Source organism: Podarcis vaucheri (genome assembly GCF_965113315.1).
Source record: "Podarcis vaucheri genome assembly, chromosome: 3".
Classification (NCBI taxonomy): domain Eukaryota; kingdom Metazoa; phylum Chordata; class Lepidosauria; order Squamata; family Lacertidae; genus Podarcis; species Podarcis vaucheri.
The window spans coordinates 44,422,875-44,438,997 of record NC_138761.1 but is presented as its reverse complement, the minus strand read 5'-3'; the positions used below and the strand labels follow the sequence as shown (position 1 = coordinate 44,438,997).

At 40.9% G+C, this 16,123-nt stretch overlaps 2 protein-coding genes across 9 annotated transcripts in view; both read right to left on the bottom strand.

The window, feature by feature from the left end:
• Positions 1-957, bottom strand: part of SMYD3 (SET and MYND domain containing 3) — a 375,419-nt gene extending 374,462 nt beyond the window's left edge. For 7 of the 8 annotated variants that reach the window (XR_014217444.1, XR_014217445.1, XR_014217446.1 and 4 more), the window contains exon 1: positions 707-957. Coding sequence is in view for 2 of the 8 variants with exons in the window: in XM_082215086.1 (XP_082071212.1) it covers positions 707-951 (245 nt within the window). In the remaining 6 variants the exon portion in view is untranslated. The remainder of the gene's footprint in view (positions 1-706) is intronic. The other variant, XM_082215089.1, reaches the window with a different exon arrangement.
• Positions 958-5,343: 4,386 nt separating this feature from the next.
• On the bottom strand, positions 5,344-16,066 carry TFB2M (transcription factor B2, mitochondrial). The gene is made up of 8 exons (XM_082215100.1): positions 15,660-16,066; positions 13,421-13,509; positions 12,815-12,968; positions 12,136-12,284; positions 9,720-9,809; positions 9,074-9,136; positions 7,127-7,278; positions 5,344-6,231 (listed from the first exon to the last, which is right to left on the bottom strand). Exons 1-8 carry the CDS (start codon positions 15,994-15,996, stop codon positions 6,042-6,044), a joined length of 1,224 nt encoding a protein of 407 aa, XP_082071226.1. The 5' UTR covers positions 15,997-16,066; the 3' UTR covers positions 5,344-6,041.
• Positions 16,067-16,123: the final 57 nt, after the last annotated feature.

Below are 16,123 nucleotides of genomic sequence, written 5' to 3'. Positions count from 1 at the left end.
ATCATCATAAAATATTTGAGAATTAATATTTAAAGATTTCCCATTTTTAAATTATTTCCTTACATTCCAAGTTGGTGTTTTAACAGCCAAAAGCTGTATACGTAACAATATTGCCTTGCTAGCACATTGTACCATTAAAAAATATTGCTCAAAAGAAATTACCAGTGAACTTATTCGTTCACTGGTAACTTACTAGTGTAGCCAAAGCAAGGAGACTTCTGTGCAGTTCTTAAAACATCAGCAGTCTTGTACATGTTTCATTAAGAATTTAATTTAAGAAGCATTGGCTTTTATATTTTGATTTTATTCTGTGAACTGCCCTGAGACCTCTGAGTATAGGGCGGTATATAAATTCTAGTAGTAGTAGTAGTAGTAGTAGTAGTAGTAGTAGTAGTAGTAATAGAGCACCAGGTTTAAGTCCACCCAGAGCCAGCAGCTACACTTCCCAGCGTTGCCAGGACCACTTCCCGCCCCACCCACTTCCAGCCAATTCGCCTGTGCCTGCTGTACTGAGGGGCAAGAGACTCCACAGCCGCAGCAAGGAAAGGCGGTGCTGGAAGGGAGCTGCGGCGCATGAATGCCATGCCCTGCGCTGCGCAAATGTTCGCGGCACAGCAGCGCCGCCCAGCCAAAGAAGGTAGAGAAAGCGGGCGGGCGGGCGGCCGACCCGGCGAGGGACGCGGAGCGCGGGAAGCCCAGCCAATACCTGCGCAGGCAGCGCTCGCACACGCCTCCCAGGCGCTTCTTGCTGACGGTGTAAGCGAAGGGCTCCGCGCGGTACAGCAGCTCTCCCGGCTTCACCGCCTTCGAGGAGCGCAGGCCGTTGCCTTTGCCCGGGCTGGCAAACTTCTCCATCGCCGCTTGCACAGAGCGAAGAGAGGCGCCCGGGCCCACAGGGCCCTTCCCGCCTCTGGCCCCACGTGATGCCGCTTGTGTCGCCGCCGGAGCCATCTTTGGTACGGGCAAGAGGCGCCCAGCTTCAGGGCGCCCCCGCCCACCCCGCGGCGTCAAGCTCAGCAAAATGGGAAGCGCATGTGCACTCCTCCCCGCCCCCCCCAAAAAACCGGGTTTAGACACTCGAGGATGTGGCCTTTAAAGAAGAAAAAGGGCAATTAGAATTATATCTTGCACCGTCTGTAGGAGGCTAGGCTCTTCCAGAAGCACATTGGGAAATCATTTCCCAATTTATGGCTGCAATCCAAAACGTGCTTAACCTGGAGATAAACCTCATCACATCAATGGAGATTACTTCTGAGTAAACATATTCGGTATCGGGTTGCAAAATCAGATTTAAGCTTATTTAAGATATTGCCCACAGTCACTATGTCAATCACCATTTACAGATCTGTGTCACCTCACAACCCTAACCAACATCATCTCATAAATAAGACATACTGAATTAATGTGGGGCTTGGACTGGAGCCTTAATCTCGGGGTTGGCCCACTCATGAGGCAAGGTGAATTACTGCCTCGGGTGACAGAAGGCAGCACATCCAGCCTCCAAGAAATGCATCACCCACTGCTGCCACCTCAGCTGCTGCCACGTGCTTCTTGGAGACCAGATCTGCCACTTCCTTGGCAGCCCTCCCCAGTGCCACGTCTACAGTAGCCTATTAAGGAATAAGAGGAGCTGCCGGTCTCCCACCCTTCTTCCTGCTGTAGATCTTCATTCACCCCTTCTTCCCTGGTGGGTCCGTTGCAGGACGGGACGGGACGGGACAGAAAAGAGTCTTGCAACATAACAAAGCATAAAAGAAAGAAAGAAATCAAAAATTGAAACAGTAAAGTCACAGCCCTGGAAGGGCAGAAGTACTACAAAGATACAGATGAGCTCTAAAAGGATAGTAAATTATTAACTCATACAAAGATTCCCTTTACAAATATTTTTTTTTAAGTATTCTTCACCAGTGAGTTCCATCATACTGAGAATAAAGTTTCTATAAAGCCTTAAATGATCCAGACATTTGCATATAGTGATGGCATTGAGGTAAAGGTAAAGGTAAAGGTACCCCTGCCCGAACGGGCCAGTCTTGACAGACTGTGGGGTTTGTGCGCCCATCTCACATTTATTGGCCGGGGGCCAGCGCTGTCCGGGGACACTTCCGGGTCACGTGGCCAGCGTGACATCGCTGCTCTGGCGAGCCAGAGCCGCACACGGAACGCCGTTTACCTTCCCGCTGGTAAGCGGTACCTATTTATCTACTTGCACCCGGAGGTGCTTTCGAACTGCTAGGTGGGCAGGCGCTGGGACCGAACAGCGGGAGCGCGCCCCGCCGCGGGGATTCGAACCGCCGACCTTTCGATCGGCAAGCCCTAGGCGTTGAGGCTTTAGCCCACAGCGCCACCCGCGTCCCTATGGCATTGAGTTACCAAGTGCCATAGGTCAAAAAAGTGCCATAGGTAAAATTTGAGCCCTGCCCTTTAGATACGTATATGTAGGAGATATCTCTTCAAGAAGGGCAATTTGCCAACCCCTTTAATACCAGCAATCCAGATTATTAAGATTAAAAGTATTTTTAAAATACAAATACATTACCATTATGTGTTTGGCTTACTTGCAATTTGAATGCTGTTTTCTGCTCCCTTGGGCCAGGATACCAGAGACTAAACCCAAAACTCCATGCATGCAAAACACGTGGCCTGCCACAGAACTGAGTCCCCCAATCCTGGGCTTGTGCATATCAAATATAATTTGGAAAAGAAGTATTTTGGAGACACATGAACACAGGTTTGAAGATACACATGAGAATGGTGTCAAGTGTGCCCTCAACTGAAACTCAGTGTGGTGCAGCAACTAGAATGTTAGAATGTTAGATTTAGAACTTGGGCTCCTCACTCAGCCGCAAACAGCACTGAAAAGGCAACAAAGAATGAGTGACTTTAGGATTGTAACATCGCAGCTTAGTTTACCTTATTGGTTTGTATGAGAATAAAATGTAGGAGCTCTGAGCTCCTGGGGTGGGACAATAGGATAAAAATAAAATAAAAGATTTTTTTAAAAAAATCATCTTGCCATATTTTGCTTACAAATGGAAAATGTTATCTTGTTTTGGATTGTTGTGACCTAAACTTTGCATTTGTCCTGGAAACAGCAAAATATGGCTAATGCTTACATTAGTAGCTATTTTATTTTTATCTTTACAGTCAAGATATATATAATTTTTGTTAAAGAGTGTCCTTTGTAAACTAGCACACATTCCAAATGACAGGCAGGTGGCGCAACAACACAATTTCTCAGATTCCTTAGCTATTTCCTGCTTTCACTTTGATTCAAATATTAATATACAGAGTCAAACTAAAGAGATTACAAAAGTGGATGTATTTAAAATAATGTAAGGTGCTAAGATATGTTATTTGCTTTTTTAATGAACACCTTAATTCATCTCTGGATTTTAATATAGTTGTTTAAACATCTACAGGTAAAACAATACAAATGTTTCAACAGCCTATTTCAAGACCTTTTTGTTATATAATTTCAAGCTCTGCATACTTGCATTAATAAAGCCCTCTGCCCAATGAAGATAGTGTTTTAGATTATTATCTGACCTTCAAGGATAGTTGTATAATGTTGCTCCTGTACAATGTTCTTTGTGACTTACTAGCATGACATTGTATCATTGTCAAATGAGATCATGTTGCTAAGAATAGTGTTTGCTACAGGTAACCGATTCTACTTTGCAATGCAATATGACTCCTTATTCTCAAAGGAAAAATTGTCCCTCCTTAAATAATGCAACAGTCAGACATCAAAAGTTTTCTGAGCACTTTTACCGGGTTGTTAAATTAAGATTAGATTTTTCCAACCGTGTTGACTGGAAGAACTTGGTGTGTATTGTAATGGGTAATTCTACCATCCTTCTGCCACCCCCAATCTTTCTTCCGATCTTAAAAAACAAGAAGAAAATGGTTGTTGTACTACTAATGTGGGCCACTTAAAGTCAAGGTCCAACTCACAATTTAAAAGGCCAGTTATCTATGTCCCGTTTCTTGATGTTCAGCAGTTTTCAAAGTATTTTCAGCATGTTCCCTGTATTAGGGCTATAACTGTTTTTATCAGCACACCGCCTGCCTCTTCCTTCCTTCCTGCCCCCACCCCACGCAAATATGTTTCAGCGTATTTTATTTCTGAAGCATTGATCTAGCATATTAGTTGTCCCACACATTAAGGATTGCTTTGCCTGTTAGTGGTTTACATAATGTTACTTATATAATGCTGTAAACTGGCTTGGGCACTTGGGAAAAGTTGGAAAGGAATTATTGGTAGGGTTCAAATTAATATCACAATCCTATACATGTGTACTTGCAGCATGAGCACTCTTAGATAATGTTTTGATTTTTTTGATATATTTTAATATAGGGTTTTTTTAAAAAAAATGTAAGTCGCTTTGAGACAAACATTTTGTACAACGCAACAAGTAAATAATAATCATAATACTCAAAAGGAAGCTCATATGGTTCAGTGCTGCTTATTCCCAAGAGCACAAAACTGCAGTCTTCGTTAATTGCATTTCAATAAATGTGAAAAGTTAGTAATGACTTAAGCTGCAATACTAGCCCTACTTACTTGGGTGTAAGCTCCACTGACATAAATTAGACTTACTTTAGAGCAGGTATAATTGGACTATTAATTCCCACTGAAATCAAATGAAACTTAAGTACAGCTAACTTACAATGCAGTTCTGTACATGTCTACTCAGAAGTAAGTCATCACTGAATTCAGGCAAGTACTTTGAAGAATTGCAGCTTTTCTCTGTATCCAACACATTTTAAAGAAACAAAACAGGAGTTCAACTACTCCTTTTAAATCATTGTAACTCACCCTAAGACGTACTAGTGAATCTAATAATAATAAATTTCATCATCATCCTCCTCCTACATTCATTTCTTATGATTGCAGATTTCCTTGTGCAAGGAGTGATTACAGGTCCTTCCATTTTAATAATCTATCCCCCCCCCCATTTCCCAACTGTCTTTGGCTTTATGTACATTACTTCCTCAACAGCACAAACAGTATCCACAAAGAAGCTTGCAGTATCTTTCCCCCGCCCCTCTACGGCAGTCAAACAACAAACTAGTTCTTAGAACAAGGACTTCGGGCTGTACAAGTTCCCTTCCTTTTCCTCTGCCCCAGCCCTCTAGAGCAAATTTGGGGAGAATGAAGTGGGAAAAGGGAAGAGCGAGCAAGGGGAAAGTTTTGCTGTACAGGTGGAAATTTCTGCACTATCAGAATTACTTAGTTTGATTCTGGCTATTATATTTGAGAAATTTTCATACAGCTCTTCAACAACATTGTACAAGAGCCTGGGTAGACAGGACGATATAGTTGCAAAAGAAATCAGTCTCTTGACTAGAAATAGTGTTTTATTGCATTTTTAATGAAAATATTTACATTTTTATAAATTAGAAAAAGGCTTGTGATGAGACAAACCTCTTTTAGTTTACATAGTAGTTAACATCCTGGTCAGAAAACAGGATAACTGAAGTGCATTCACTATATACTATTTACATAAGTTTATACAATATATATATATAAAGGCAGAGCAATTTTTGCAAACATTTTTCCATGTGGGGGCCAGTTCTAGAGTAACCCAAGTATTTGAGCACAAGTCTTTAAACCAGAAATGAACATTTTCTTGCTTCTTTTGGCAAATTTTTGGTTTACAGTACCTGGTGGTTTTTTTAAATGTGCAGGCCTATGGATTTCAAGCTTTATATTTATTTTTGAGGCAAACTGCAGTGTATGCCATGTTTGCCTTATATTCCAAAAGTAGCTCTGCTGTAATACAAAGGAATAAAAACAGGACTGAAAACAGTTCACTATGTTTTGAACAACAAAGGATTTTGCCTTGCACCTTAGAAAATGCAATGACATGAAATTTCCCATGGAGGACAAATCGGGCATGTGTAAGATGTTGAATTTTCATGTGGTATCACCTTCACAATTTATCACCTGATAATTTATCAACTAAATTATCCTCACTGGTAAAGAGGTTTCAGGCCACTATCATTTGCACCATAACAAGCTCCTTTTCAGTTTCAGTTTAAAAATTGATGCCCCTGCTATCCTCCAAAAAATCTTCATCATAGAGCCAACTTTGGTCAAATTCATTAACTTGTTCCATAATCTCAAAAAGGCTTTTGTACTGCTCTGGATATAGACTACCCGTTGTAATGTTTTCTGGTATCTCCAACTGTCTCAACAATTCCTTCCCACCTTGGGAACTCCATAAACTGAAACAGAAGAAAGGTGGGGGGAGAAGGAATCGGTCACAATGGGATACTTAAAGATAATGCCGCTCAATACCTTATTAAAACAAAGCCAAACTTTAACATGGATCTCATCAGATTTCATTCCTTAAAACGTCATTATTTTCCATTAACGGTTAGATTGTGAATATAACTCCAACGGCTAAACTAATTATGCAACACAGGGTCTCTTGTCACCATCATGAAACCCCAAAACGCAAACGCTGATTTCAGTGTTTAAATTAATGCATCACAGCATGTTTCCAGGATGCTTTTGAGGATACATGTATACAAATGAAGACTGTCTAAAACATAAAATGGCCAATATTGAAACCTCTGGTGGTGGTTGGAACTTAAATTTATCAAGCACCAACCTCCCTTTTCTTACTGCTGCAATGAAAGAAATTCCAGAAGCAGCTTTTGGTATGGCACTGTGACTCCTGTTCAGAGTAAACATTTCTACCTTAGGCATGCCTAAAATAGATCTTTGTTCAGGATCCAAATAACCAAGCAACTAGTTCTACATTCCCAAAAGGCTTTGCCCTTGTGTTTTCCATGCCAAATAACCAACCATGTTTAAATAAAAGCAGCTTTTAAATATAGTATTTGATATGGCAATGGGACGGAGGGCCTCTGCTGTTTTAAAAAATTCAAAAGTCAAACTGGCTCAGTAACCACTTGGCTGCCAGCCACTGTGCTCAGGTATCCAGCCACAAAGCCAACTAGTCTTCCCAAACATTAGTCACACATCTAAAGATGTGCAGCATTTTGAAACTTAAGCAAATTCTATACAATATTGTTCAGGTTTACGCCAAGTGCCATATCTGACTAAATTATTTTCCATGCTGGATGTCAGCTAAAGAAATAGACTCTTACTTACTTTAATTTATCTATTAGTTTAGTCTTGCTTTTAGCAAGGCATTGTTTCACCATCACAACAAATATTCTTGAATTACTAGTTGTCAAGCTGTCTGTAAACAAATTCTTCCTTGGCGTCAGCCGTATTAAGCATAAGTGGTCATTCTGCAGCAGCTGCATATAACACAAAAAATTAAAAAACATATTAATATAAGAATTTAATTCATGTGTGTTTTACCCAATAGGTCTTCCAGAAAGGGCAAACCAACACTGCAAGTGTGTGGGGAACCCCTCATACAACAGGGGTCTCAGTTGCTCATTCCCTCCCCTGATGAATTATGGTAATTCTTAGTCCATGTTTTATGTGGATCTGCCCATATAAACAGTGAAATTGATGGAAATGTTTATCCGATGGAAATGCCCAAACCGCTGATCTTCGTTGCCCGACTGTTACAAAAGACATACCCAGGTTTCTAAATGATTCTTTCTACTTTTTGTGCTGCTATCTGGTTTGCCCACTCTAAGGACTGGATTTGGTCTACCGCCCTATGTTTGACAACTATGAATTTTGATTGCTCTAACATGCTAGGAACTTAGAATTATTTCACAACTAGATGGGCTGGAGGAAGACAGGAGTTGTTCCTTATCTAGATTGATTGCTTTGTCAATGCTGCTTTTTAATTCAATGACAAATGTTAACCCATATGCAAATCATACCCAATTGCTAATCATTTAATCATATTTTACTGAATACTGTATTAATTCTCTCATATATATATATATATATATATATATATATATATATATATATATATATATATTCCATTTTCTATCTTACTGTATGATTCATAATTCTATTTCATATCATTTCCATTTTTCATTTCTTTCCAGATCAATAAACTGAATAACACATAGAATCATAGAATGGTAGAACTGAAAGAGATTCCAAGGGTCATCGAGTCCAACCCATGTAATGTAGGAATCACAACTAAAGAATCCCTGACAGATGGCCGTCCAGCTACTATTACAGTTACAATCGGTATTCTGTGCTCCTTCTCTCTCTTTGGATTTTTAAATGCTTTATTACTCATTTTCCGTATATATACAACTTGTAGTTATCTTCATTTCAGTCAGTCTAATAAGGATATCTATGTTCACAAAGAAAATTACATATAATTTCAACTATGTGTTTTCTACACAAACATAAGACCTCCCATTTTCTCCGTGTTTCCCTTTGTAATAAACATATTACTTTAATTTGTCATTATTTTTTAAAATTCGCTTTTCTATTTTGATGTCATTTTCCTTTATATATATTATTTACAGAAATCATTCAAAGGCAACTACCATGCTTATATTACAACTATTTTTCAAGTAGTTCTTCAAATTATCCCATTCTAGAATGAACTCCTGTCTGGGTTTGTGTCTGATTCTTTCAGAAAGAGAGGCTAATTCCACATATTCTGTAAGTTTGAGCAACCATTCATCTCTAGTAGAAAGTTCGTCATTTCTCTCTCTCTCTCTCTCTCTCTCTCTCTCTCTGTGTGTGTGTTTGTGTGTGTGTGTGTAAGCTTTACTCCCTGTTCCACTGGGCTGCTACCAAGCAAAATCAAACCTTCACTGAGGTCCAATAAATGCTAGTTTGTTCACTAGTCAGGATTTTGCATAACGTGCACCAATTTTGTTTGGATCACCATATTAACAACCCCCAACCCCATTCAATGACAATGACATGGCAATTATTGCAAAAGTATAGCAACAAAGATGTTTTGCAACCTGGATTTTCAATGAGTGCTGCTGACGCTAGCCCTACCAATATAGATTTGGCTCACGCGAAAAGCATTTTGGAGACTGAGAGCTGATTACTCTACTAAGTGCACAGCTGAATAAGCCTGTGTATCCCACACTAAAACAGCAATCTGGACATTCACATAGCATTTCCTTAAGCATTCAAGAATATTTAGCTTACCACACTCTTTGGTATAGAGAGTCCACCATTTTTTGAATTAGTCAAAAATGAAGGCCAAGGCTCCTAGAAGGAAGGGAACAGTAATGCAACTTAGTATGAATATTCAATAAGGACATGCCACAGAGCACTGGTGGTCCACAGGCCAGTTTGGGAACATCTGCTCTAGAGGTTCCCTCAACTTTCAACAGTACCTATCAGTGAAGCATGTGGTGTTCCGATCATACATGAGCACCACATGCAGCTCTTTGGCTTCTGATTAAGAATGTAAGCATTTGTACAGCAATAAGTGCTAAGGAAATGACAAAATAACTGCTTGAGAAATTATGACAAAGATCTGGGAGAATGGGATTTAAAGTGCCATGGGTAATCTTCCTTTTACACACAAGGTATTTAAATATCTGCTTCCTGTTGCATGCCTGCAAAACAAAAAGCTGCTCCACAAGATCAAGGGACCCTTCTGAATGGCATCCCTTGAAGGCACATCCTCACCTGTGGGCAGGTGGAAGTGATTCCTGCTTCCAAGCAGGTGGGTGGGAGTAGTTTCCAGCCTAGTGAAACCTGGCACAATAGAAATATCACCTTACCATTAAGAGCCCTAAGAGCAGTATTATTGCATTGCTATTCATTGCATGTATTAAACACTCACCATACGCAGAAGCTGAATGTCACAGGCTGTTTGCCATAGTACACTTAGTGCTTGATAGATTCTTGTTTCCCCAGGCTTCGCAACAAGAGTCTGGCAAGAAAAAAACACCAGCGTTTATATTTATGCAAAATTTCTGACTTTATCATGAACACTGCAAGGCTTGATTAAAGCAGGAAGTTCCAAGTAGCACCTGAAAGTTGAATCAAGGTACAAGTCTCGCTTGTCCAAGGCTATATTAGAAGCACTGTTATGCCACAACAGAACTACAGTACTATTTTCAGTCATGAGTAAAAATACAAAACTGTGCCAACTCAGTATCTGTACTACTGTCCCCTTTCTTCCAAAGCAGTTTCTATAGTTCTGAGTACTATTATTATATAACCTAATATTCTATTTCCGACCATCAAGGGGAAAAAACAGCAATATCCACTAACTCATTTACTGGTTCTTAGAAGGTATTTTAAAATGTCATCAGGAACAGAAATCAATGGAGAATCCAGTATCTTCATGTACCTCAGATTGTGTACCAAGTTGCCAACCCCAATTCCATTACATAAGATACCCACAAGGTAATGGTAAAGAATAGAGTTGCTGCTCTTTCTAATTCAGTTCATATTTGAAATGTTGATGATTCAAAGCAAAACCAGTTCATTCACGTTAGAAGGGATTAAGGAGAAGAGTGGTTTATGACAATCTTGGGGTTTATATGACAACAACGAATACAGTTCTGGGTAGTCTATAACAACTCTGCAGTACTGTATAAAAGTAGCAAATTTGCAGGTTTGGCTAAAACAGAGTACAAAAAATGTACAGTGGTACCTCGGATTAAGTACTTAATTCGTTCTGGAGGTCTGTTCTTAACCTGAAACTGTTCTTAACCTGAGGTACCACTTTAGCTAATGGGGCCTCCAGCTGCGCCACCAGAGCACGATTTCTGTTCTCATCCTGAAGCAAAGTTCTTAACCCAAGGTACTATTTCTGGGTTAGCAGAGTCTGTAACTTGAAGCATATGTAACCTGAAGCGTATGTAACCCGAGGTACCACTGTACCTCTGTACCTCAAGCTGGGCTGGGAGAGAACCCTGGGGTACAGTTCACTGCTATACCCTTATTGCAGATTGGAGAGCTATAGGGAACCAGAGGAACTTAAAGTAGCCCCGTAATGTAGTCCACCATTAATACTGCAGGTCAGAGGTAAGGCTGGGACTCTTTTGGATTCCTCTTGGGGTGGAGCAAAGTTCAATTTATTTAAACTAGCCCCTCAGACCTCTCCCCAAGCCAAATCACGCCACTGCATTCAGAAGCCCCATGTCTTACTGATTTGGAACTTTCAAATGTTAAAAAAAACAAAAACAAAACCACAACCTATCTCAGTAAGTTTTGCACATGAAGTAAGGCCCAAGTTAGCGCACGAACACTCATTTTTTATTTTTTAAAAATTCACACACAAACCCCAGTCACCAGTTTTACTTGCACACCAGGAATATACCAACATTTTGTTGCAGAGCTCCACCTTAATGAAATATTAGCTGAGCAGGTGAGTAAACCATTACTTCGGATGAGAGATGCCATGGATTACTAAAATTATTCCAGAGTTTTATGGCAAACAACACTTCCCATGCCTTATTGCAACTGATAGGCAGTAGTGAAAAGCAAATAGTAAAATAAAAAAGTTCTTAGTAACAGGAAAGTGGTATATGTGACCATAAGTGCAAAAAGCACTATATGCAGATGAAATCATTTACATATAAAATAGATCATTCTGGATTAACCCTATTGAAGAGGCAGGACTTGATTAGATTAAGTTTTTCAGTAATTCTTGTTTGTAATCAACAGTTGTGTTTTCCAGTTACTTATCCCACACCACTACACTGAGTGCTTGTTGATCATTACTGTCATCTCCCAATGCTTGCCAGAGCTTAATTACATTCTGTGAAATTAGTCCAGAGAACCTTAACTTAATACAAGGGCTTTGTTCCTCTGAATATTTGTCAAGTACATTTCCCCCCAACTGGGATAAAATTTTCCTAACAGGCACAGAACCTCTGTTGAGAAATTGTCCACAGATATTTGGCCTACTGAAAGAGGAAGCCAAATCTTTTAGGACTGCAACCTATATTTTTCCTACTTGCATCAAAACCAAGGTTGTTTCATTATAAATTTAAAAAATCTGCACTTATCTATTCATTGACTGTGCAACACATAATTACTACCCTACTTGCTGCCAATACGAGAGTTATTAAAACTTTTTTTTTGTTCATGGAACTGACAAGTACAGAAAAGTTATTTGCTTAAAAATTAAAATAATTAATACATCTATACACTGCATTAAAATAACTTTTACAAAGTATATTTGATTATTTTAACACAACCACATAGAAGCTGGCGTATTATCAAGATATCTTAAACATAAATACCTTGTATTCTTTTTCACTGACAAAGAGGTTCAGTTCTGTTCTTCCGTATTTATATATAGAACTGCGTTCATATAAGGCATAGAGAAGCTTCCAAATCAGGTTCCTTTCCTTTCTTTGTGGCACAATTCCAATCACTTTTAGAGGAACATCTGTACAGAAAATCGACCAAAATGAATGAAAAAAATGTTTATATTCACCACTACTAAATAAAATAACCACCAAATAAATAAAGACAATAGCAGAATCATTACAAAAATAACTCCCACTTCATTAATTCCTTGAATATTGCTACCCTTCATATGAGACCTCTTAAATCCTCTAGTGAGGCTTTGACATGCAAATATTAGATTGGCTACCCACAAGATACAGGGCTAGCTCCACGGTGGCACCACAGTCATTTTTATATTTATATACAACCTTTGGATCATAATAGTTCCCAAAGCAGTTACGGAACATTCCCTTGGGAAGCAGTGGCTTTAGACAAGCCATGAAAACTTTCCTCTTCCTAAAAAGCTTTGGAAAAACGTGTTTAACAGGTGCCATTTTACAATGTATTTAACTGCTGTTGTTTCATCTGAAGATATCTGCCTCAAGCACACCAAATGGAAAAAGGCAAATAGAAACAATTAAATATTGATCTGCTAATTATCTACAGTTGATATGTACCAATTTTAAGTACCTGCTGTCCAAGGAACTGTTAAGATGCCCAAGTTCTCAAAAAGTCTTTCAGAATACATAAAAGGTGGCTTCAAGGATCCAATACCCATAGGGTCCAATCTGAAAAAGTCACAATGCACCACTTCTAGCTGGCCATCTGCTTTTTCCTTCAGAGACTAAACAGAAACAAATCATTAGAAGGTGAAATTAACATCTGAATTTGTTTTAACTGAGTCAGTCTATTAACCCATCTAGCCAAATACCGTATTGCCTCTCTCCAACATCTCATGCAGTGATTTTTCCAGAGCTGCTGCTCAAGACCTTTTAACAGGAGGTGCTGGGATTTATCCTGTGCCTTTATCTTGTTTTTAAATAAAATAAAATCTTGTTTTTTAAAAAAATTACCATAAATTGAGTGATAGAGACATATTTGTAACCAAAAGAAAAGAAAAAGAACAATCAACAACTAACCTGTCAGGAAAACAATATACTTTGAGATAAATTAAATCTTTCATTTTTGTCCTTTTACAGATTTTTGTGAGAGGTCTGAGTTTTAAAGCTAAAACATCAATCATCTCCCTATCTTTTTGTTTAGCCACAAATTTCAGTCCCCCATGTACAAACCTACCTCTAAGTCAGGAACAAATGACTTATTACTCTCCAGAGCTATCACATGGGCACCAGCATTGAGTAATGTTCGGGTTAAGACTCCAGGACCTAAAAAAAAATCCAGGGTTAAACACCAGCATTAAACACGGTTTTAGTTTAAAAGAATGACCAAGAAGAACCCAAAGGCCCTGTGAGTTAGGTAGAGAAAAATATAAATATGAATGTAAACATGCAAAACCTCTCAAGGGACTGCACTGGATTCTATCCCTTGCAACATATTATATACAAGCATAAAGAAGAAATAAAAATTGCAGGAAATGTGAATTTTAAAAAAAACTATTGAAGGGGCAACTTTTCAATAGTATAACCTTCAGCTGAAGACAACTGAAGGAAAACAATGGCCACCTTGATATACTTTGGAGTTTCTGCCAGCATATTTCTCTTGATAGCCAGCAATCACCAACAACAAATTTTATAAAAGAAACTGTGGGACATTTATATTAAAAATGAAATATCTCAGGTGATATCAGACCAAGGCCCACTTAGACTAGTATACTGTTCTCACAGTGGCCAACCAGAAGCCACAAAGGAGGACATGAGTGCAACAGTACTCTCCCTTGTACTCTCCAGATGCTGGCATTCAGTGGCATACTGCCTCAAATTCTGAAGGTAGTGAACAGCCATCATCACTAGTAGCTACCGATAAGATTCATTTTGCATGAAACTGTCTAACCCCCCTTATAAGGTTGTTAGTGGCCATTACTACATCTTGGGCTAGCAGATTCCATAGTTAAACTATGCACAGTGTTAAGAAGTAGATGTCTGCTTGGAATCTTACAACATTCAGCTACATTAGATGACCCCAGCTTCTAGTATTATGAGTGGGGGAAATGTCCCTGTACTCACTTTCTCCATATCATGCATAATTTTATTTGCTTTTACCATGTCTCACCATACTTGCCTTTTTTTTCAAAACTAAGAAGTCCCATATGTAGCAATATGCATTCATTTGATCATGATTTTGAAAGCACTCTTTCACAGATCTTAGTTATTTCAATTAAAGGTAAAGGTAAAGGTACCCCTGCCCGAACGGGCCAGTCTTGACAGACTGTGGGGTTTGTGCGCCCATCTCACATTTATTGGCCGGGGGCCAGCGCTGTCCGGGGACACTTCCGGGTCACGTGGCCAGCGTGACATCGCTGCTCTGGCGAGCCAGAGCCGCACACGGAACGCCGTTTACCTTCCCGCTGGTAAGCGGTACCTATTTATGTACTTGCACCCGGGGGTGCTTTCGAACTGCTAGGTGGGCAGGCGCTGGGACCGAACAGCGGGAGCGCACCCCGCCGCGGGGATTCGAACCGCCGACCTTTCGATCGGCAAGCCCTAGGCGTTGAGGCTTTAGCCCACAGCGCCACCCGCGTCCCTTATTTCAATTAGAGAAGTCTAATTAATTGAAACTTCAAGAAATGCCTTGCACTGCATTCAACAGAGAGTTTTGAAGTTCACCTTGTAAGCTTAATGCTGTATGTAGGTTCTGTGGAAGATTTTGTTCATTAGTTTTACTGTTCCATTTGCCAGGAGAGCAAACAGGGGTGAGTTTCACAAGAGAAAAAGGGAAAGGAACAATGGGGCCTTAGATGCTAATGGGAGCTTCCTTAGTACTGTCTAATCCAATAGCATAACAGTCAAGGTACGGAATCACAAGACAGAAAAACATTTGGTTAAAATCTAGGCTCTGAAAGTAATTGAGATACTGTTGGCAAACACTCTGGAAAACTGCCTATATATTGGGCATGGCCCATCACACACAGGCAGGATGTATGCTTTGCATGCAGAAGATGCCATGTTCATTTCCAGGCATCTCCAAGTAGAACTGGGAGACCCTGGTCTGAAACTGCAGGCAACCACTGCCAGCTAGTGTTGTTGATGATACAGAACTAGATCAACAAAAGGTGTGACTCGGTATAATACTTTTCTCCTAGGTTCCTACTTTGAAAACACCCTGTTTCTTTATTCTACAATAATTATTTGCAGATGGTGCAATCGGTCAGCGTATCTGGCTGTTAACCAGAAGGTTGGTGGTTCGAGCCCAACCAGGGATGGTGGCGGGCAGGATTCCTGCATTACAAGACTAGACTAGACGGCCCTTGGGGTCCCTTCCAACTCTTAGCACTAAGATTCCGCGGCACTGCTGGTGCAGCGAGTGATGCAGAAGTCGAAGTAACAGGTAAAGGGGGCCAAGCGTCTCTAACCCTCACCTGGCTCGCATTCCAGCACCACCGTCTCCGGCCCCTCGGAGCCCCTCCCGCTTTGCAGACTGGAGGCCACGGCGCGCGCGAGGTCGGGGCAGGCGATGAACCTTCGCAGGGGCGGCGGGGCCCGCGCCTTCTCCGCCACCAAGCGGGTCGTTTCGGCCTCCTCGGGGATCCGCAGAGGAGGGAAGCGGGGCTTTGCCGGGCCGCGGCGCTGCTCGCTCTGACCCGCCGGGCCTCGCGAAGAGAGCCGCTTCCCAGGCGACAGGCTCAGAGCCGTCAGCAGCAACGGGCGCCCCGGCAGGCCCGACGGGGCCAAGGCCGCCACCGCCGAACGCAGCATCCCGCACGTGGGTGACCTTGCGGGGTACGAGGCCGACCAGCCCGCGAGGCAGCCGGACGACTTTAGCGGCGGGGCTCCGGGCTCCCAGTTCCGTTTCCGGCGCCGCTGTTGCTGGGGCGACGCTCTA

Coding starts and splice junctions, on each gene's coding strand:
- TFB2M (XM_082215100.1), bottom strand. CDS start 15,996: ATGCTGCGTTCGGCGGTGGCGGCCTTGGCCCCGTCGGGCCTGCCGGGG. Junction 12,285..12,814: donor AACAGTTCCTTGGACAGCAG/GTACTTAAAATT, acceptor TTTTCTGTACAG/ATGTTCCTCTAAAAGTGATT. Junction 6,232..7,126: donor AAACTAATAGATAAATTAAA/GTAAGTAAGAGT, acceptor CTTCTGTTTCAG/TTTATGGAGTTCCCAAGGTG.